A 23,258-nucleotide genomic window follows, 5' to 3' on the forward strand; every position below is an offset into this window, starting at 1 on the left:
TTAAAAAATAAAAAATTATGAAAATATCAACTACCTAACAATAAACCTAATGAAAATGAAAGGTGTGCTAGATCGCCAGCTACCCAAGCCCTGACAACACAGCTGTGTCACTGCAGCACAAAGTCAGCCACAGACAGTAAATAAATAAATGGGAGTGACTGTGTTCTGGTAAATTTCTTTTATAGAAACAAGTAACGGCCCTGGCCGGTTGGCTCAGCGGTAGAGCGTCGGCCTAGCGTGCGGAGGACCCGGGTTCAATTCCCAGCCAGGGCACACAGGAGAAGCGCCCATTTGCTTCTCCACCCCTCCGCCGCGCTTTCTTCTCTGTCTCTCTCTTCCCCTCCCGCAGCCAAGGCTCCATTGGAGCAAAGATGGCCCGGGCACTGGGGATGGCTCCTTGCCTCTGCCTCAGGCGCTAGAGTGGCTCTGGTCGCAACATGGCAACGCCCAGGATGGGCAAAGCATTGCCCCCTGGTGGGCAGAGCGTCGCCCCTGGTGGGCGTGCCGGGTGGATCCCGGTCGGGCGCATGCGGGAGTCTGTCAGACTGTCTCTCCCTGTTTCCAGCTTCAGAAAAATGAAAAAAAAAAAGAAAAAAAAAAAGAAACAAGTAACACGCTGGGTTTGGCCTGTGGGCCATAATTTGCCAACCCTGATCTATAGCCAATACAAGCCTAATCAAAATATCAGCAATTTTGGCCCTGGCCAGGTAGCTCAGTTGGTTAGAGCATTGTTCTGATATGCCAAGGTTGTAGGTTTAATTCCTAGTCAGGGCACATACAAAAATCAACCAATGAATACATAGATAAGTAGAACAACAAATCAGAGTTTCTCTTTCAACTTCCTCTCTCTAAAATCAATAAAGAAATAAAAATTTAAAGAAATATATCAGCAGCTTTTGGGGGGGGAGGGATAGGAGAGAACGTGGAAACTGACAAACATCCTAAAATCTGCTAATTCTAAATTAATGTAAAAAAGCAAAAAATAGTAAAAACAATGTCGAAGAAAAAAACCTGAGAGGACTGTACTGGTGCAACTGTAAATAGAATAACAGTGCCCTGGCCAGTTGGCTCAGTGGTAGAGCGTCGGCCTGGTGTGCAGGAGTCCCGGGTTCAGTTCCCGGCCAGGGCACACAGGAGAAGCGCTCATCTGCTTCTCCACCTCTCCACCTCTCCTTCCTCTCTGTCTCTCTCTTCCCCTCCCACAGCCAAGGCTCCACTGGAGCAAAGTTGGCCCGGGCGCTAAGGATGGCTCCATGGCCTCTGCCTCAGGCGCTAGAATGGCTCTGGTTGCAACAGAGCAACGCCCCAGATGGGCAGAGCATCGCCCCCTGGTGGGCATGCCGGGTGGATTCCGGTCGGGCACATGCGGGAGTCTGTCTGACTGCCTCCCCGTTTCCAACTTCAGGGGGAAAAAAAAAAAGAATAACAGTGCAGAATGAAGTCCAGAAGTGGACACATATATATGTAATTGTATGACTTTTTTTTTTAAGATTTTGTTTTATTGATTTTAGAGGTAGGGAGTAGGGAAGAGGAGCAGGAAACAACGTATTAGTTGCTTGTCATATGTGCCTTGACCAGGCAAGCCCAGGTTTTTGAACCAGCAACCTGAGCATTCCAGGTCTACACTTTACCCAGGTCTAATCTTTACCACAGGTCAGGCTGACGGGTTTTTTTTGAATGAAAGAAAAGAAAGAGAGTGAAAAAGAAGGGAGAGAGAGATAGGAAAGGAGGGAGAGAGGGAGATAGATAGAAGCATCAACTCATTGCTCTACTTAGTTGTATAATGATTGCTTCTTATATGTGCCTTAACCAGGCAACAAACCAGTGACTTTGGATTCAAGTGGAGCCAGCAACCCTTTGCTCAAGCTGGCAACCTTGTGCTCAAGCCAGTGAGCGACCCTGAGATCCTGTCAACAACCCACACTGGACACTCAAGCCAGCAATCTCAGCTTTCTGGGTAAATGCTCTACCCACTATGCCACCATCAGTCAGGCATAATCACTTGATTTATGACAATGGGGGCACTGTAAAGCAATTGAGAAAGAATGGCCTTATCAATAAATGGTGCTGGGTCAACTAGATATGCATATTTTTAAAAAATACTTCCAGGCCCTGGCCGGTTGGCTCAGTGGTAGAGTGTTGGCCCAGTGTGTAGAAGTCCTGGGTTCGACTCCCAGCCAGGGCACAGAGGAGAAGTGCCCATCTGCTTCTCCACCCTTCCCCCTTGCCTCTCTCTCTGTCTCTCTCTTCCCCTCCTGCAGCCAAGGCTCCACTGGAGCAAAGTTGGCCCAGGCGCTGCGGATGGCTCCATAGTGTTGCAAACCAGTCAAGACAAGTATTATTCTGGGGTCTTGAGCGGGAAAAAGTATGAAATTGAATTAAAGATAGACAGAGACTTAAAGATATATATTATACATATAGGATGGGTTTCGGAGGACACCATGGCTTGCCAACAGTCACTACTGTTCCTGAGCCGCAACATGGCTCCCCCAGAAAGACATCCATCTTTATTCCTAGCTAAATGTGAGCAATTAGCAATTCAATTAAGTTTCCAAGGCAACTCAAAGACAACCCCCACCATACTAGTCAAATCTAACTTTACACCAATAAGAAACTAGCTTCCAGCCCTCCTGGGGAATATGGGCTGGATGAGCGAGAATCAAGCACAGACTCCTGTAACTCAATCAGGTAGGTGAGGTAGGGCGTTAGGCCCAACACCTCTGTCCCCTAGATATCTAGACCTCAAAATACTCTGTTTATTTTTCGGTCCCCAACACCACTGCCTCTGCCTCAGGCGCTAGAATGGCTCCGGTTGCAACAATGGAGCCGCAGCTCAAATGAGCAGAGCATCGCCCCCTGGTGGGCATGCCGAGTGGATTCCAGTAGGGCACATGCAGGAGTCTCTCTGCCTCTCCGCTTCTCACTTCAGAAAAATACCAAAAAACAAAACAAAACAAAACTTCCATCATATACCATTTACAAGAATCAATTCCAGGTGGATTGTAAGTTAGCAAAATGAAAGGTAAAACAAAGCTTCTAGAAGATAATATAGAAAAGTATCTACATGACTTTGAGTTAGGCAAAGGTTTCTTAACAGAACAACAACAAAATCCCTACCATAAATAAAAAGAATGATGAAATTGGACTACATGAAAATAAGAATCTCTTGCCTGACCTGTGGTGGCGCAGTGGATAAAGCGTCGACCTGGAATGCTGAGGTCGCTGGTTCAAAACCCTGGGCTTGCCTGGTCAAGGCACATATGGGAGTTGATGCTTCCTGTTCCTCCCCCTGTTCTCTCTCTATCTCTCCCTCCCTCTCTAATAAAAATGAATAAATAAAATCTAAAAAAAGTAAATAAAAATAAAAAAAAAAAGAATCTCTGCTCATTAAAAGAGTAAAGAAAAATAAAAAAGGCAAGCCAGAGTGAAGATGCAGCTTTTATGTGGGTGCAGGATGGCAGTAAGAAAGGCAAACTTTAGATTCTGATACAATTTGAAAAAAAGCAGTCATACAACAAAGCAAAAGAAACACAACAAAGCAAAAGGAAAGTGAAGGGGCCTGGCCAGCGGCTCAGTGGATAGAGTGTAGGCTCAGCATATGGACGTCCTGGGTCCAATTCCCAGATAGGGCACACAGGAGGACCAATCATCTGCTTCTCTTCCCCTCCCTTTCTCCCTTCTTTCCCTCTTCTCCCACAATCAATGGCTCAACTGGTTCGAGACTAGCCCCAAGTGCTGAGTGAGGATGGCTCTGTTGGTCTGAGCACATCAGCCTCACAGTTTGCTAAAAATAGCTTGGTACTCAAGCATTGGCCCCAGATGGGGTTGCCAGGTAGATCTCGGTCAGGGCGCGTGCAAGTAGTCTGCCTCACTATCTACACTACTCTCACCTTTAAAAAAAAAAAAAAAAAAAAAAAAGGAAAGCTGAAATTAATAACAGTAAAGGATGGTTTGATCATTTTAGAAAGAGGTTTAGCTTAAAAAAAAAAGAATAAGAGGAGAAGCAGTTTCTGCTGACCAAGAGGCAACAAATTCTTGTTTAAATTCATATACATGTGTTACATTTGTCACTAAAAAAGTAGTTTTTAAGAGTACAGTTCATATTTTGGGGCACAGGAAGAAGAGGGATGCATTATTCAGACACTGTCTGAAAGGAGCAGAGGAGCACGGTGAACACATGCATTCAGTCACTGGGCTGGAAGGGGGCCCAGGTCAGTTTCTGGAACCCAGCACTACCCTCAGCAGCAATGCTTCTCCTGGGACGGCAACTCCCACTCTTACACCAGAAGCACCACCACTGCTGATACTCTTCATTCATACTCCGCCAATTTCCAGAAAATATTTGCAGTGAGTGAAACAGCCCCTTAGGCCCGCTGAAAATCTAAGATGAATCTATGAAAGGTGACAGTCCACTGAAAATTTACAACATGCCAACAACATCTCCTAATATCAACAATGCTCTGCCCTAGTGCTATACCATGTCAGAGCTCCAGACACACACACAAAGTACTGGTTTGTCCTCTGTCTGGATACTTGATGATACCGAACAATCACAGTTAATATCTTGTGGGTATGATAACGTAATCTGCTCAGCAAAATCCTGCTGTCCCCTCCTAATCTATAGTTATATTTAAAAGAAAAACATCCTTATATTTTAGAGATATGTACTGAAATATTTACAGAAATGATAGGCTATCTGGAAACTGTTCTGAAATAATACACTGGGGATGGTGGGCAGGGAGCTAAAGAGGAAAGACGCTCTGAAGCTGGTGCTGGACATGGGTGTCATTTATCTCTTGCCCTGTTCTGTGTATCTACTGAGTGGGTGGTGCTGAAGCATGTGTCATGAAGAATGAGAGACAGAAGCAAAACGACAGGGACTCGAGGACAATGCTTAGCTCAATGAAATGAAATCGCTCACTACTTTCAGAGAAGTCTATTACTAGAAGTTTTCTTTTACTGGTTTTGAAACAGTAAGTGCCCTAGACACAGACACCTGCCATACACACAGATGGAACAATGGGCTAAGAGGGGTGGATATCCTATAATCCTGCCATGATGGAGGCGTGTCCCTAGACCTCATTACTGTGACTGAAGTCAGGACACACTAGCCTAGTTTAGGGTCCTGCACAGTTCCCAGGGATGGCAGGAAGAGCTATTTATTCCAGAGCCAGCAGCAGAAATACCTCTTGGGAAGCCACTTTCTTACTCACATATCAGTAGCCCACACCACTCCACTGAGTCCCATGACACCACCAGGAACCCTGTCCCCACAGTTTGCTGACATGGTTGCACCATGATGGCTCACGGTAAGCTGTGTGGGCATCTTCCAGGCCGCCAACCCAAACCCACAGTCTTGGCAGATGTTTTACCTGTTCCGTCTTTCTTGCAATGAGATTGCCAATGGTCTTGCTAAAAAAACTGGCGAGCAGAGGATTGAGAGGTGGCTCGTGGTCCAGGAAGTCATAGAGAAGATTTAGCAGAGTCTCGTCCCCACCCAGTCTGTCATTGATCTGCGGCACATCACATGTCAGCAGCTCACAGGCCGTGTTTGGGTACCTAAAAGGCACAACACCAGCAACTGGAGGTGAAATTAGACTTCTCCAACTCTTAGGAAGCTGCTTAAGTAACCTGCCCCTTAGGAAGCAGATCCATGGGTGAGACTGAAATGTTAACAGACTTTGGAACAAAATAAATGTGCTAAGTCTGTGACAAAATGGCATGTCTAACCACTAGAAGGTCAACATTTTTAACCCACCGTCCTCTGGTCACTTGTAACCTGCATCTCTCCAGGCCTCTGTCCTCATGCTCACCTGTCACTCTCTCACCTCCTGTCACCACCACAGTTACTGAGGCCAGGTTCTCCATCATGGTTGTCTTTTCTTCCTCTCCATGCCCTTCCTGTCCCTACATATAAACAAGCACAGGTCCCTAGATGGAAGCTTACAATGCAGTAGTGGTTATGAGGTGTGATGGAGGAGAGTTATTATGTAATACAAACACGTTTAAACAAAGTACTATTCATCTGATAAAAATCACCAGAGCCTGACCAGGTGGTGGCACTGTGGATAGAGCATCAGACTGGGATGTGGAAGACCCAGGTTTGAAACCCCAAGGCCGCTGGCTTGAGCGCGGGCTCATCCAGCTTGAGCACAGGGTCGCTGGCTTGAGACCAAAGGTTGCTGGCTTAAAACCCAAGGTCACTCACTCTGCTGTAGCCCCCCCAGTCAAGGCACATATGAGAAAGCAATCAATGAACAATTAAGGAGCTCCAACAAAGAATTGATGCTTATCATCTCTCTCCCTTCCTGTCTGTCCCTATTTGTCTCTCTGTCTCTGAAAAAAAAAAAAAAAAAAAAAAAAACCACCACCAGATACAAAATAACCCTCACCTCATTATGAGTGTTCCCATGATATTACTGAGCTCTCCTTCCTATGTGACACCAGGGGGCTCACTGCCACCACCCTGGGACACACAAGCCTACCCAAAAACCTGCGGTGTCCAGGCCAGAGCTTGTGAATGCAGTGCCAGTAACAGACAGTAACAATGCCCAGGTATGTGGGTACCTACCTGGGAACACAGGTGAGGGTGCAAGGCCCAGAGAAGGCAGGGTCCCAGTGGGAGCATCCTGTGGGGTTTACTGGTGCAAAACTGGCACGACATGAGACAAGCTGTACAGCCTTAGGCACATAACCCAGCCTCTCTGTGCCTGGGCTCCCTCATCTGAACATGGGAGGTATGAGCACCCACCTCCCACAAGGCTATATATAAAGCCACACAATGTCAAGATCAGTCACTATGACCTCCTGCTCCTGGAATCCATTAACATGGGTCCCAGATGGGCCTGAGCCCAGGTGGTCACCGTGGATCAGCTAGAGAGGCCTGGGTCTGAAACTCTAGAGGAAACAATTGGTGAAGTGTGGAGGGGAACAGGGAAGGACCTTAGTCTGGCTATAGAATGGTATTCCTCATCAGCCTAGATACAGCACCTCCTAGAGCTCAAAGGAAACAGTCTATGTCGCAGCTGGTGTGAGGGACCTGCAGATTCACAGGAGGATATCCAGCAGTGGGCAGTTAACAAGCAGGTCCTGGCTTGAGAGCTTGTCCAGACAGAGGTGTGGTCAGCCTCAAAGGAGGGGTGACCAGTGCTCACCTCAAGGACTGTGACAAGGATCAGATGAAGTGGCTTAGCACTGTGGACATACACTGTGATAATCAGCATGGCGAGGAGTACGTGGCCACCAGGAGCAGAAGGCCAGAGAGAGTGTGGTCGAAGTTCAGGGCAGGAAAGCCACATGAGCAGCACTGAAGGCCAGAGCAAAGCCCCATGTTACTCAGGCAGAGAGGTGTCCACCAGCATCAAAACAAGAAAATATGCACCAAGCACAGAGAAGAGCACAAGTCTCTCCCTCCAGGAAGCTCTTCCAGAGCCAATGGGAAGAACCCAGTTCTATCTGCACACACAAACCAACATGTGCACACATGGGACACTCTCTCAAAGTGACTCAAAAGATGCAAAGAAAAAAAGACAAGCCCTGGCCGGTTGGCTCAGTGGTAGAGCGTCGGCCTGGTGTGCGGAAGTCCCGGGTTCGATTCCCGGCCAGGGCACACAGGAGAGGCGCCCACCCCTCCCCTTCTCCTTCCTCTCTGTATCTCTCTTCCCTCCTGCAGCCGAGGCTCCATTGGAGCAAAAGATGGCCCGGGTGCTGGGGATGGCTCCTTGGCCTCTGCCCCAGGCGCTAGAGTGGCTCTGGTCACAACAGAGCGATGCCCCAGATGGGCAGAGCATCGCCCCCTGGTGGGCATGCCGGGTGGATCCTGGTTGGGCGCATGTGGGAGTCTGTCTGACTGCCTCCCTGTTTCCAGCTTCAGAAAAATACAAAAAAAAAAAAAAAAGAAAAAAAGACAAGAAGTGGCTATGACCCAATGCCTCAAGATGGAAAGTGTTGGCTCAGTGAGTACAGCCTGAAGCCCAGGGAAGTCCAAGCCTCAGCTGGTCACAGAGAGAGAGAGAGCGACAACCAGAACACAAAGCCTGAACAGGGGCAAGGTGGAGGGGCTGCCTGGAAACTTTCAAGAGCAGTACTGCCCTCACATAGGACTCAGAGGTTTATATTCCCTGGAAAAAGTGGACCAGAGCAGTTCCTGACTCAGGCCATCGGGTACAGCTGAAGGAAAATTAGGACACTGTCCAGAAACAGGGCCTGGTACACACAACACGGGGGTGCCCAGCCCCAATTCCTGACTCAGTGTGCTAACAGGCTGACATCCCACAAGGAGGAGCTGGAAAGACTCTTTTCTGGAGAAACCAATGAGATAAAGAGAAAAGTGAACTAGCTGTCATCTAACCAAACAGTAAGCAACCCCACTCAGATGCCACACTCAGTGCAGGCTTTAGTGCCTCCCTCGAAAGGAACACAGCGCTAATCAAACAACCAGAAAACAAGGCACATAGAACAGAGAAAGTGTGTGGAGAACAGAAGGAAACTGCCTAAAAGACTACACATAAGATAGTATCCATGAACACGAACTGGAGACTTATATTTAAAATATCTCCATGTCAGAGCCTTGGCTAACGGTCCACACAAAAAAATAAAAATAAAATATCTGAGAATAAGAAAGACCTCTTAGAGCCTGACCAGGCAGTGGTGCAGTGGATAGAGCATTGGCCTGGGATGCTGAGGACCCAGGTTCAAAACCCCAAGGTTGCTGGCTTGAGTGTGGGGTCACTGGCTTGAATACAAAGGTCAGTGGCTTGAGCCCAAAGGTCTCTGGCTTGAGCCCAAGGTTGCTGGCTTGAGCAAGAAGTCGCCAGCTTGATCCCAAAGGTTGCTGGCTTGAGTAAGGGGTCACTGGCTCAGCTGGAGCCCCAGTCAAGGCACATATAAGAAGCAATCAATGAACAACTAAGGTGCCGCAACTACGAACTGCTGCTTCTCATCTCCCTCCCTTCCTGTCTGTCTGTCCCTGTTTAAATCTCTCTCCCTAAAAAAAAAAAAAAAAAAAAAAAAAACCCTCTTAAAAATTAAAAATGACAGTAGAAATTTTTTAAATCAACAAAAAGCTAGGAAGATAAAATTTGAAGAAACCTCTCAGATGTAGAACACAGAGGCAAAGACAAGTCATAAAGAGTAAAAATAAGAAAAAAATATTAATCTGGGTGGTCTAATACCAATTAGATGTCCTAGGGAAAACTGGAGGAAAAAAAATTATCAAAGAAATAATACCAGTTTCCTGTGCAGAAGGCTACAAATTTACAGACTGAAAGCACCCATGGGGTACCCTAGCACACTGAGTGAGAAACCCAATATCCAGTGTTTACCTTAGCGTGAATAGGTAGTGCATCTACAGCTGGGTTGATCTATTTACTCTGTTTATGTTTGATTACCTACATATTTCTTTCCCTTAGAATTAAGTTTCTCCTTGCTTTGTCTGCTTACCTTTGTACCTACCTATTAGTAATTTCTCCCAGACTCTCAAACTAGAAAACTTTCCTAGCTCACCAATGCCACTCCAGGATCCCTTTGCCTGACCCTGTTCTCCTCCCATCACACCTGTCACCAATGCCCTCTAGACAGAGAGACCACAGAAGTTGTCACCAAAAGGACACATTTGGGAGTGAGAGGGTGAAAAAGATGGGGGCTATAAATGGTGATGCTGAGACCACACACATTGACCAGGAGTATCCTACACACAGTGGTCTCTCTGACCTTCCACAGACTATCATAATGGCTTAAACTCCTTGACTATCCCACCACAGGCACTTCCTGCCACCCTCTCAACTTTACTTAACCATATTTCCCCATGTATAAGACGCTCCCATGTATAAGACACAACTTAATTTTGGGGCCTGAAATTTGGGGAAAAAAATGTATTAAGTAAAGTCATTGAAAAGTTTTATTCATCATAAAATTCATACAACTCATCCGCACAAAAAAGCAGGGAATGTAAGTAAAAAAAAAAACCTACAACCACTGTATAAGACGCACTGTTTTTAGACCTCAAATTTTTCAAAAAAAGAGTATGTCTTATACATGAGAAAATACGGTATCTACACACTTCCTATAAAGGCCAGAGGGTGACAACTTTATGTGGTCTTTGCTACAGCTACCAGGTCTGCCCTCAAAATCACAAATGGCTTAAGTGTACTTTGTGCTCCAACAAAACCAATTCATGAATGTGAATTGGTGTCATTTTCATGTGTAACAACCTTTTAAAAATGCAGACCCTGCCCTTGCTGGATAACTTGGTTGGCTGGAGCATCATTCTGAAGTGCAGAGGTTGCTGGTTCAATCCCAGATCAGGGCACATACAGAAACAGATGTTTGTGTCTCTTTCCTGCTCTTTCCCTTCCTCTCTCTAAGATCAGTAAAATAAACACGCACAAAAAATTAAAACCACAGACCCTTTCTTAGCTTGCAAGTCACACAAAAACAGGATGTGACCTGCAGGCTGTGTTCTGCTGACTCTGTTCTGAGACTTTCCAACACTCACTGTCCAGCTGCCTGTCTGTCCTGAGGAGCCTTTTCAGACCCCAGTGGGTACCTTCAGAACTGGAAGCTGGGTCTGCTCTGTCCCTTCTTGTCACCCAAAGTCCCTTGTCCCCACACTCCTCAGGCCTCACCTCAAGCCCTTGCCACACCACCTTTTCCCTTCTGTCATCTACTAACATCCTAGTCATATGTTGAATGAAACATGTTAGTAAAAACTGAGAATGGTCACTAATAACATGATATTATTTCTGCTGAGCCCAGGACCCCAGAGTGAAGCATTTCCCACGGTCTCTCCTGAGTGGCCACTTTACCAGATAGGAACCAGCCTCCTGCTGGAGATGCAACCACAGTCAGGCCTCATGCTGCAACCCAGTTCTACTGTGGGGTCTGTCTTTCAGCACATTTTCCCTCAAAAGACTCTAACACACTATATAACTCACTATAACTCAGAATGAAAAGTCACCCCACTCCCACAGGAGTGGCCTTGTCACTTGTCCATCAGAAAGCCCTGCCCACTGCATTCCTGCAGCCCTGCCCAGTACATACTTGAAGCGGACCTTCTCTTCCATGTCCAGGGGCGGGTCCTGTGTGATGAGGCTCACCAGCTCCTCCATACACTGTGGCCGGCACAGGAAGTCCAACAGCTTCCGGTTCTGAGCTTTGCACTCCTGCAAGATGTCATCTTCATCCATTAGCTCCCGCAATGTCACATCCTCCTTATCCAACAGCTTGTCAACATGGGACGTGGTGTTCAAGTCAAACTTCCAGAACATGGTGATGGCCACAGAGCTGCAAGCAAAGACAAGAGGGTCACTTCCATCCAGCAATGCTATACCAAATCCAAGAAGTCCATCCCAACATGGGCCTGTGCTAGAGAGGGAGCTCTTCCCAGCAACTGCTCTATGGGTCAGGCTCCCAAGTCAGCAGAGACATTCTAAGTTTGGTTCCCCACTGACTGACCCGCCTGCCTTACTCTCCTTTTGCACCACTGAGTGCTCTCACTCACTCCCTGGCTCCCTTAGGAAATATGTCTCCCGTGTGTCAGACCAAGGTGCCCCTCTACCCCAACCAAGAAAGTTAATGATTCACATTCCCCATCCCCAACGCCTGGTTCCTCCTAAGTGAACTCCGGACATCTCTCCCCAGACATCTCTGTATCATATATACTTTTAATTTTCTGCATATAATGCTTTGAGACTTTACAACATCTTTCTGGCTGAAGAGAGACAGCCACTCTTGGGGTAGATCAATTCTTAGAACGAGCAAAGGGCCCAGCAAGGAGGAGCCCTGTGATCTATCTGCACACTTCCATCCAGAGTGGCTCCTCCCCTACATCCAGTCCTTCCTTCCTCCCCCCTAGGCAATACTCCTGCCTTCATCCCAGAGCCAGGGTCCAGAAAACTAGGGACCAGCCCTGTGGCTTAGAGCCTGTCAAAATTGTTCAAACTAGCCAACCCTACCCTGTTCATGGGCCCTGCCTCTCCTTCCAGTGGAAACAACCATAAGGGCTGTGCCAAAGCACTGCAACATCTGTCCTCTGCCCCCGACACACCTGGGCTCCCCCATGTGGCCCTGCACAAGGACCAGGCCTCCTGACTCTAGGTCCTGTGAGGGTAACAACTGTTTCCCTGAGCCTCTCCTGTGTCTCCTCTCATGGCCGTATCCAACTGACCATCTCATAAAAGAACACAAAACATTTCATAAAATGCAACTTTAGATCCTGGCCCAGTAGCTCAGTTGGTTATAACGTCAACCCGATACAGCAAGGTTGCAGGTTCGGTCAGAGTACATATAAGAATCAACTAATGAATGCATAAATAAGTGGAACAACAATATTTCTCTCTCTTTCTAAAACAAATCAATAAATTAAAAAAAAAAAAAAGAACGCAAGAACGCAACCTCAGCAAGCCAAACTCAAGATAGCTTCTTTAGCTTGACCCTCTGCTCCTCCATCCCCCACCCACACACCAGGCCACTTCTTTCACTGTCCCCATCTTGCTGAATAACACATCCTTGAAGCTACCATGTCCCTCACATACCACTAGACCCTGAGACACTGCTACTGACCCAGTCCTTCCCCTGCATCCCACACTCCTCTCCAGGCTCTTGTCTTTGCCTGGATAATATGAGGTTTGTCCTGCTGAGTGGGCCTCACATGTCAGTCTGTGGGCCTAAGCCCCTGTTCAACACAAAATGAAAAACATAAAGCCTGGATCTTTAACAAAGTAAACATATATATATTTTTAGTAAGCCTGTATTTTGAGATTATAAATCTTTGCAATGTTATAAAAATCATTACTTGCAAAATTATGGTAATAGCAAAAGGACTTCACTACATTTGATTTAGAAGAGTAAAGCCTGCCCACACAATGTGAACCCCGATGGCTGTGTGACAGGCTCCTTGCTGTCTAGCCATCCCCCTGGCAGCCTCTTGTCCCTTCTGCATGATTCTCTTTCCCAAACCATGGCATCTTCCCATTCTTCTCATCTCGCTTCAAAAACTCCAGAACCCAGACACCCTCCACTCACAATACTGCTTGAGCATGGGGTCAACATGATCCCAAGGTCACTAGCTTGAGCTCAAAGGTTGCTGGCTTGAAGCCCAAAGTCACTGGCTTAAGCAAGGGGCCACTGCTCAACTGGAGCCCCCAGTCAAGGCACGTATGAAAGGTAATCAAAGAACTAAAGTGCTGCAACTACGAGTTGATGCTTCCTTCTCATCTCTCTCCAATCCCTCTGCAAAAAATAAAAATAATAAAAAAGGCCCTGGCTGGTTGGCTCAGCGGCAGAGCATCGGCCTGGCATGTGGAAGTCCCAGGTTCGATTCCTGGCTAGGGTACACAGGAGAAGTGCCCATCTACTTCTCCACCCTTCCCCCTCTCCTTTTTTCTCTCTCTCTTCCCCTCCTGCAGCCAAGGCTCCATGGGAGCAAAGTTGGCCCGGGCGCTGAGGATGGCTCCATGGCCTCCGCCTCAGGTGCTAGAATGGATCTGGCTGCAATGGAGAAACACCTCAGATGGGCTGAGCATTGCCCCCTGGTGGGCACGCCGGGTGGATCCTGGTCAGGTGCATGTGGCAGTCTGTCTGCCACCCCCCACTTCTCACTTCGGAAAAATACAAAAATAAAAAAAGTACTGATCATATCTATGGCATCCTTTATAAAGTTCATTACAATGGTACTGCTTTAGCTGTAGCTAATTTTAATGTCAAAAGAACTACTCAGAAAATACTGCTTAGTTCTTTTCTGAACGTTCTTCATATCCCAGCACCCACATACTGCCCTACAGAAATGCTAGCATCTTCTTAGCTGGCCCCACCCACAGGGAAGGCTCATCTCTTTCCCTAGATGACCCAGAGGCCCAGCAATGACACTTGAGAAGGAGTCCTGCCACACCCTGACAGTGCCCCCGGCAGCCCAGTCTCTCTGAATGCCAAGCAAAGTATCACCAACATCTTCTAATCGCTTATCCAACAGCCAACTTGCTGTTTTTCTTCTCTATTTACTTTTTCCAGTTAGCATGATCATCAGACAGAAGGTAGGTTCCAAAGAGAAATGCTGCCACATGATCAGACAGATCCAAATGGACCCTTCACAAAAGAACACTCAGATACAGACTGTTGCTAAGAGAAATTAGAATCTGAAAAGTTTATGATCAAAGTCCTGGATTGTATAATCTGAGGCCAGTTACATGAGCTCTTGTACTTTGGTATCCTCACCTGTAAACTGGGCATAGTGAGCAACCCTGTCCCACAGAGCTGCTGTGAGAATTAAATGAGTTACCCACTTAAAGAGCCTAGAACAGTGGCCCACACCTGTTATCCTCAAAGATCCTGACTGCAAAAGGAGAGAAGAAAAGAGACAGTCACCCTGCTGCGGAGAAAAGGTTTGTGGGGGGTGGAGCAGCACTCATGCTCACAAGAGCTGAGTGTATGCCTCTCCCAAGCTTACCTTCAGTGACATCACACTGATAACTTAAATCAAACATGACAGAAATATTTGCACTAGAAATCAACAAATGTTACAAACCAGGAGAATTTCTTACTCTCTCAAAGAGCCAGTGGTCAAATTTTTACCAACACATCACTGGAATTCTATTTGGCCTGAAAAAAATGATGATGCATGTTTGTGGAGAGCAGTGAATATCTGTACAATCAACTAGTCAACTAACAAGACCACATCTACACTGGAGGAAAAAAGACTTTTTTACAAATGGCCTCTAACCAGGCTCTGGCCATTTTGCTCAGTGGATAGAGCATCAGCCTGGCATATAGACATCCTGGGTTCAATCCCCGGTCAGTGCACACATGAGAAGTGACCCTCTGCTTCTCTCCTTCCCCTCCCACAGCTAGTGGATCCATTGGTTCAAGCGATGGCCACGGATGCTAAGGATAGCTCAGTTAGTCCATGTATTGGCCTCAGGCACTGAGCATAGCTTGGTTGATTCAAGCACTGGTCCCAGATGGGGGCTGTCAGGTAGATCCTGATCAGTGTGCATGCGGGAGTCTGCTTCTATATCTCCCCGCCTCTCACTTAAAAAAAAAAATAATGGCCTAACTGAAACAGATGTATAAAAATCCAAAATCAGAAGTGAAAAATAACCACTAACACAGGTATATTAAAATGATTATAAAACAATAATTTATAATTTACACAAGTCTATGCTTATGCATCCAAAGCAAACCTGAACCATCTAGACCACTGAAAACACACCATCCAAGCCCTGTGCAGAGGCAGAACCAAGCTCTAGAACAAGGCCTGGGCTCCACCTGGATGTCTCCAGCACAGACTGTGAACTCCTTTAGGACAAGGGCTGTTTCTCACAGCTCCTTATAACCCTGGGTCATAGCTTCTGGCTGGACATGTAGCTGACATCCTCTGTGGGTTCGTCCAATCAACCAGTAAATGAACTTGATACAAGTTCTTTTTTTTTTTTTTAATTTTTTTTTTATTTATTCATTTTAGAGAGGGGAGAGAGAGAGAGGGAGAGAGAGAGACAGAGAGAGAGAGAGAGAGAGAGAGACAGGGGGGTGGAGCAGGAAGCATCAACTCCCATATGTGCCTTGACCAGGCAAGCCCAGAGTTTCGAACCGACGACCTCAGCATTTCCAGGTCGACGCTTTATCCACTGCGCCACCACAGGTCAGGCTTGATACAAGTTCTTAAAGGCTGACTCTTTTTCAGACAGTATTGGGGTATAGTGGATGAGCAGGGCAAGGAACCAAGCAGATGGGAGCATAGGACCAGGTTTCACAGCTCCCATCTGAGTGACACAACAGTTGTGAGAGACCCTAGCTGTGCTGAGTTTTCGTTGCCCCTTCAACAGCAACAGAGATTTAGATGGGTACTTGGCCACCTCCTTAAACCTGACTTTCCCAGCCTCCCATTGCAGCCAACTGCAGTCAGGTGACTAAGCTCTGGGCAAAGGGATGGACATGGAGTGACAATGGGACCTCGAGGCCTTACTAGCTATGAATTCCTGGGTCTTTCTGGCCCTTCTATCTCTTGGGAGATGACTAGAAGCAGAGCGACTTTTCTGATTTCACAAGAGAAAGCCAACGGCCAATGCAGGTAGCTACCAGATCACTGCTAGTGAGAGAAAAATGCAGTCCTACCTAGTTTAAGCCACTGCTCTTTGGAGCCTTTTTGTTGTACAACTCAGTCTGCACCTCAATATAATTTGAGCAAGTTTCTTAACCTAAGTGTTAGCTTTTTCTTTTTTTCTTTTTCTTTTTTTTCTGAAGTTGGAAACGGGGAGGCAGTCAGACTCCTGCATGCGCCCGACTGGGATCCACCCAGCATGCCCACCAGGGGGCGATACTCGCCCATCTGGGATGTTGCTCTGTTGCAGCCAGAGCCATTCTAGTGCCTGAGGCAGAGGCCATGGAGCCATCCTCAGCGCCTGGGGCCAACTTTGCTTCAATGGAGCCTTGGCTGCGGGAGGAGAAGAGAGAGACAGAGAGGAAGGAGGGGGGAGGGGTGGAGAAGCAGATGGGCGCTTCTCCTGTATGCCCTGGCCGGGAACCGAACCCAGGACTCCTGCACACCAGGCCGACGCTCTACCACTGAGCCAACCGGCCAGGGCTGCAGCTTTTTCACTTACAAAATGATCACACTTTCTTCAAAAGGTAACAGAAGAGTTAAGTAATACACCTGGCATATAAGTGCTCAACCAATACTTGAATCTACTGAATGAATGAAAAAAGAGAGGTGATATCACTGACGTATTATAAGTTTAATGCGTGTTTGGTTATTCCCTCCCCCAGTCTTTAAAATTTATTTAGAAAGAAGGGAGAAAGAGAAAGAAGAAAGGCGAGACAGAGAGAGAAACATCTGTTTCTGTATGTGCCCTGACTAGGAACTAAACTGGCAACCCTTGTGCATAATGCTCCAACCAAGTGAGTCATCTGGCTAGGGCTCATTCCCTCCTCTTTTAACATGAGGTTTTTGTTTTTTGTGTTGTTATTTTGTGTGTGTGTGTGTGTGTGTGTGTGTGAGAGAGAGAGAGAGAGAGAGAGAGAGAGAGAGAGAGAGTGTCAAGAAGCATCAACTTGTAGTTATGGCAATTTAGTTGTTCACTGATTACTTCCCACACGTGCCTTGACCGGGGACTTTAGCTGAGCCAGTGACCATTAGCTCAAGCCAGCAACCACGGGATCCTGTCAATGATTCTACACTCAAGCTGGCGACCTTGGAGTTTGAACCTAGGACCTCAGCATCCCAGGTCAATGCCCTATCCACCACACCACACCAGTCAGGTTTATTTTAGATTTTTTTAATTTATTGACTTTTAGAGAGAGAAGACAGAGAGAGGAGAGAGAAAGAGTGGGGAGAAGTGGGAAGCATCAACTCGTAGTAGTTGCTTCCCATGCCTTGATCTGGCAAGCCCGGGTTTCAAACCTGCCACCCCATTGTTCCAGGTTGACGCTCTACCCACTGTGCACCACAGGTCAGGATAGTCAGGCTTAACATGAGATTTAATACGTGGTGGAGGACAAGAGCCACCGCTCACCTTAAGCACAGCAAGAGGGGAGGAGATTAAGAAGGCTACATGTTGTGACACCACTGCACAAAGAGCCCCCCACTGCAGGCAGGCTTGGGCTTGGTGCTACCTCGCGCTCCTTCCTGACCACCATTTACTTAACATAAACAGATGCTATTCTTTGGTTTGGAGCTGTATATTTGGGAAAATGTTAGCAACTCAAACAACAAAAAAAACCACACACACACAAAAAGTAAACAAGAGTGGTCAATCCTTTCCAGAAACAGCCGAATGAGACTTCCAAAAGGACTCATGACGAAAGGGCATGCTATTAATAATGAAACCAGCACCACAGGCAAAACCCAGGACTGACCTGGGCAAACCAGGACTGATGGGCACCCTACCAAAACTAAGTACACCAGCAGTCCAAGCTTTTGAAATAACGTCTCAACAAGATCTTTTACCCATAGAATGAAATGGAATTCTTCAAAAATGTCTTGAGTTTTCATGGACCCTTTCATTTTATTTTTTTTTAATGATTTTTTTTTAATTTATTTATTTTATATTTTTATTTATTCATTTTAGAGAGGAGAGGGGGAGAGAGAGAGAGAGAGAGAGAGAGAGAGAGAGAGAGGAGAGACAGAGAGAGAGAGAAGGGGGGGAGGAGCTGGAAGCATCAACTCCCCTATGTGCCTTGACCAGGCAAGCCCAGGGTTTCGAACCGGCAACTTCAGCATTTCCAGGTCGACGCTTTATCCACTGCGCCACCACAGGTCAGGCAACCCTTTCATTTTAAAGTCAGCTTGTCAATTCCAGCCTCTCAAATCCCAAACCCACACACCCCTCTTGGGTTTTTTTATTGAAATAATGATAAATTTCTAGATCAGTTTTGGGAGAACTGGCGCATTTACAACACCGAGTTTTCTGATCCAAAACCAGGGTATATCTGTCTATTTACTCAAGTCTCCTTTAATTTGCAGTATTCTACACAGAGGTTTCCCCTTTTATTAGATTTATTTCTAGGTACTTTTAATTTATAGTGCTACTATATGCACAACTTGTTAACTATAATGTGTTTGTTGATGGTATATGATAATTAATATTTTTATAAGCTGACTTTGTATCCAGCAACTTCCTAAGTGATTTAAGTTATCTGTAGATTGTTTGGGGCTTTCTACATATACAATCATATCATCTATGAATAACAGTTTTGTTTTTTCCATTCAAATTCTTTTATCTTTCTTTCCCATTTTTCCGATTTATTGGTCTGGCTAAAACCTCTTTTATGATTCTCAAAAGAAGTGGTCAGAGCAAACAGCCCCGTCTTCCTCCCACTTTCAGAGGGAGAGCTTTCAATGTATCACCAAGCATAAAGTTGCTAAATGTTTCTTTTGTCAGATTAAAGAAAGTTCTACTCCCTTACCCACTACTTTGGAAGTTGTATCTTGTTTCTATTCTATAGTGGCTTTTTAGAAATTGTAGGTTGTACACTTATTAAAATCTGCAGTGAATCAATGCCTCTCCCCAACCCCAGCTGGTAGAAAGCCCTTGGAGAGCTTTGATCTCTGTTTACCCTCCTCTTTACATGCTATTGCCACATTTTATATTACCCTACCTTGATTTCACTCCATAAGACACTGCTATTATCATTATTATAAACAATTAATGTTCATTTATATTTGCTTCTCATTCCCTTTTGAACCTCAGTTCTTCTACTTGGGGTCACTTTTTCCGCAGATTCTTTAGAACTATCTTTAATAAATGACTGCCAATGACAAACTCTTCAGTTTTTGTTTTTCTAAAAATGTATTTCTTTCTCATTCTTTTCTTTTTTAGAGAGAGAGAGAGAGAAAAGAGAGGAGAGAAAAGAGAGCGCGTGAGAAATACCAACTTGTAACTGCATCACTTTAGCTGCTCACTGATTGTTTCTCATACATGCCTTGATGGGGGGAGGGTATGGGGGGGCTTAAGCAGAGCCAGTGACCCTGCACTCAAGATGGTGTGTCAGCGAGGTTTCAAACCAAGGACCTCAGCGTCCCAGGTCGACACTCTATCCACTGCGCCACCACCAGGTCAGGCTCCTTCTCATTCTTGAAAGACATTTTTGCCTGAGAACCAAAAAGAATGTCTAGAAATAAAGAATACAATACATGAGTTTAATATCAAATCATTTACAGTGAGGAGGAAATCAGTGAACCAAAAAACAGGAAATCACCCAGGATGAAGCCTAGAGATCTGATGGAAACATAGAGCAGAGGTCAGGCAGACTGAAGGGCAGGAGTGAGTTCACAACTGTTTACCCCCAGGGCAGTGAAGAGAGGATCCCACAGCTATTCACTTCTACTGCAGCACTGAAGGAATCAGCATCAATTTCACTGCTGTGCAGATGACAATAATCCATCTTATTTCCTGTTTTTCTTTTTTCTTTTTCTTTTTTTTTATAGAGACAGAAAGAGTCAGAGAGAGGGACAGATAGAAACAGACAGACAGGAATGAAGAGAGATGAGAAGCATCAATCATCAGTTTTTCGTTGCGACACCTTAGTTGTTCATTGATTGCTTTCTCATATGTGCCTTGACCGTGGGCCCTCAGCAGACTGAGTAACCCCTTGCTCGAGCCAGCGACCTTGGGTCCAAGCTGGTGAGTTTTGCTCAAACCAGATGAGCCCACACTCAAGCTGGCGACCTCAGGGTCTCGAACCTGGGTCCTCCACATCCCAGTCCGATGCTCTATCCATTGTGCCACTGCATGGTCAGGCTGCATCTTATTTCTTTGGCTTATTTTCAGATCCATTTTTGTCCTTGGTGCTCTGCATGTTTACTACCTCCTATTATAAATTATCATTTTTACTTATTCTGTTTACGGTTTATTTGTCTCTTTGAATCTGCAGGCTGGGTTTTTTCATCAATTCTTGAAAATCTTTAGCCTTTATCTTTTCAAATAATAAATCTGTTCCAATCCTCACTTCTCCTTATAAAACACCAATTAAACACACATCAGAGACTCTCCCTCCATCCTCCACACTGCCCATCCTCTGCTCTGTGTTTCCATCAGATCTCCAGGCTTCATCCTGGGTGATTTCCCATTTCCTGGCTCACTGATTTCCTCTTCACTGAAAATGATTCGATATTAAACCCACATATAGAAGGGAGCAAAAGGAGGTTTACAGATATTCATACAAAAAATAATACAAGACGTCGGCCTAGCGTGCGGAGGACCCGGGTTCGATTCCCGGCCAGGGCACACAGGAGAAGCGCCCATTTGCTTCTCCACCCCTCCGTCGCGCTTTCCTCTCTGTCTCTCTCTTCCCCTCCCGCAGCCAAGGCTCCATTGGAGCAAAGATGGCCAGGGCGCTGGGGATGGCTCTGTGGCCTCTACCTCAGGCGCTAGAGTGGCTCTGGTCGCAACATGGCGACGCCCAGGATGGGCAGAGCATCGCCCCCTGCTGGGCAGAGCGTCGCCCCTGGTGGGCGTGCCGGGTGGATCCCAGTCGGGCGCATGCGGGAGTCTGTCTGACTGTCTCTCCCCGTTTCCAGCTTCAGAAAAATGAAAAAAAAAAAAAATAATAATACAAGAGGCCCTGGCCGGTTGGCTCAGCGGTAGAGCGTCGGCCTGGCGTGCGGGGGACTTGGGTTCGATTCCTGGCCAGGGCACATAGGAGAAGCGCCCATTTGCTTCTCCACCCCCCCTCCTTCCTCTCTGTCTCTCTCTTCCCCTCCCGCAGCCAAGGCTCCATTGGAGCAAAGATGGCCTGGGCTCTGGTTATGGCAGAGCAATGCCCTGGAGGGGCAGAGCATCGCCCCCTGGTGGGCAGAACGTTGCCCCTGGTGGGCGAGCCGGGTGGATCCCGGTCAGGTGCATGTGGGAGTCTGACTGTCTCTCCCCGTTTCCAGCTTCAGAAAAATACAAAAAAAAAAAAATACAAGAATAAACTCTGTGTTTGCATATTCACGATTATAAACCTACTTTTTGCCCACCTGTACTGTATTCTTTAGACACCTATTTGGTCCTTTGTCAAATATTATAAATCACTTTTTATAGTTTCCTATTGATATTTTATTTCTTTTTTAAATATTAATTGATTTTAGAGAGAGGGAGGAGAAAGAGAAAAGAGAGACAGAGACAGAGAGAAAAAGACATCAATTTGTTTTTCCACTTATTCATGCATTCATTGGTTGATTCTTGTATGTGCCCTGACCAAGGATCAAACCTGCAACCTTGGCATATCAGGACAATGCTCTAACCAACTGAGCTCCCAACCAGGTATTTATTTAAATATTTTATAAGAATAAAAAAATTTTTGCAAGAATAAAAAGCATGCTTGTATTAATAGTCTATAACTGATAACTCCAAAATCTGAAGTATTAGAGGTTCTTTTCTATTGGTTTTCACTCATGGTGCCTTATTTCTTCATGTGCTTGGTCAGTTTTATCTGTATACTAATCAATATCCTTAAAAATATCTGTAAGGGCATGACCAGGCCGTAGCATAGTGGATAGAGCCTCGGACTGGGATGCGGAGGACCAGGTTCGAAACCTGAGGTCTCCAGCTTGAGCATGGGCTCATCTGATTTGAGAAAGGGGTCATTCGCACTGCTGTAGACCCCCGGTAAAAAAGGCACATATGAGAAAACAATCAATAAACTACTAAGGTACCGCAATGAAAAATTGATGCTTCTCATCTCTCTCCCTTCCCGTCTGTCTGTCCCTATCTGTCCCTCTTTCTATCTCTGTCACACACACACACAAAATAAAATCAAAATGCATCTTAGGATGATGGTAACTTCCTGCAGAGAGGCTTTGGTTGTAGGATTCCTAAAAGGCATTATCAAACCAGAAAACTTAAAGTCATGTTTAATTACCCTGAACTACCCAGGCAGTATAAACCTTGGCTATAGAGCTTTATAAAAGCTAACCCAGACTCCTAAGATTTTTCCCCTTTTTCCTATATTTTTCCTGCTACATTTAGTAAAAATATAACTAGGTGGGGGCAGGGATGGAGTGAAGCAGGCATGCCTCTAGTTCACCATAACCTGAGGATACATACTGCTCACAAAAATTAGGGGATATTTCAAAAATGAATAGGAAGCGATAAAAAAAAGCAGCATTTGAATTTTTTTATTAAACAAGAACATCAGAAAAGCAAACAACAAGTCAAAGACAGTTGTTTGATTATGCAAATGAGATGCAAAACCAACTTCTATTTCATTGGTGAAAATGTACTACACAAAAGGCTGAAAGTACTAGAGGAGTATCTGCATGCCCCTGATCCCCTAATTTTTTTTTTTTTTTTTTTTTTTACAGAGGCAGAGATAGACAGGGACAGACAGACAGGAACGGAGAGAGAGATGAGAAGCATCAATCATTAGTTTCTCGTTGTGCGTTGTGACTTCTTAGTTGTTCATTGATTGCTTTCTCATATGTGCCTTGACCGTGGGCCTTCAGCAGACCGAGTAACCCCTTGCTGGAGCCAGAGACCTTGGGTCCAAGCTGGTGAGCTTTTTTGCTCAAGCCAGATGAGCCCGCACTCAAGCTGGTGACCTCGGGGTCTCGAACCTGGGTCCTTCCGCATCCCAGTCTGACGCTCTATCCACTGCGCCACCACCTGGTCAGGCTGATCTCCTAATTTTTGTGAGCAATGTACATACAACCTTTCAGAGCCCTGTTCAGTATAGGATAGTTCCCTTTAGGCTCTCTCACCTTGAGATTTTCTTAAAATTTTTATTGACTTTAGAGAGGAAGGGAGAGAGACAGGAACATCAATCTGTATGTGCCATGACTGGGG

The 23,258-nt window shown here is 45.9% G+C and overlaps 1 protein-coding gene and 1 non-coding gene across 6 annotated transcripts in view; one reads left to right on the forward strand and one right to left on the reverse strand.

The window, feature by feature from the left end:
- The window catches only part of PPP6R2 (protein phosphatase 6 regulatory subunit 2), a 74,623-nt gene that overhangs the window by 22,637 nt on the left and 28,728 nt on the right, over nt 1-23,258 (reverse strand). For 3 of the 5 annotated variants that reach the window (XM_066254704.1, XM_066254694.1, XM_066254701.1), the window contains 2 exons: nt 11,041-11,283; nt 5,373-5,559 (listed from right to left, as the gene is read on the reverse strand). In XM_066254704.1, coding sequence (XP_066110801.1) covers nt 5,373-5,559; nt 11,041-11,267 — 414 coding nt within the window. In that variant the 5' untranslated portion in view covers nt 11,268-11,283. Of the gene's footprint in view, nt 1-5,372; nt 5,582-11,040; nt 11,284-23,258 lie in introns of those variants that run through there. The other 2 variants (XM_066254712.1, XM_066254719.1) reach the window with 2 other exon arrangements.
- On the forward strand, nt 7,534-7,609 carry TRNAT-GGU (transfer RNA threonine (anticodon GGU)). The gene has a single exon. It is a non-coding gene; the product is annotated as a tRNA-Thr (tRNA).

Source organism: Saccopteryx bilineata, chromosome 1 (assembly GCF_036850765.1).
Source record: "Saccopteryx bilineata isolate mSacBil1 chromosome 1, mSacBil1_pri_phased_curated, whole genome shotgun sequence".
Lineage (NCBI taxonomy): Eukaryota > Metazoa > Chordata > Mammalia > Chiroptera > Emballonuridae > Saccopteryx > Saccopteryx bilineata.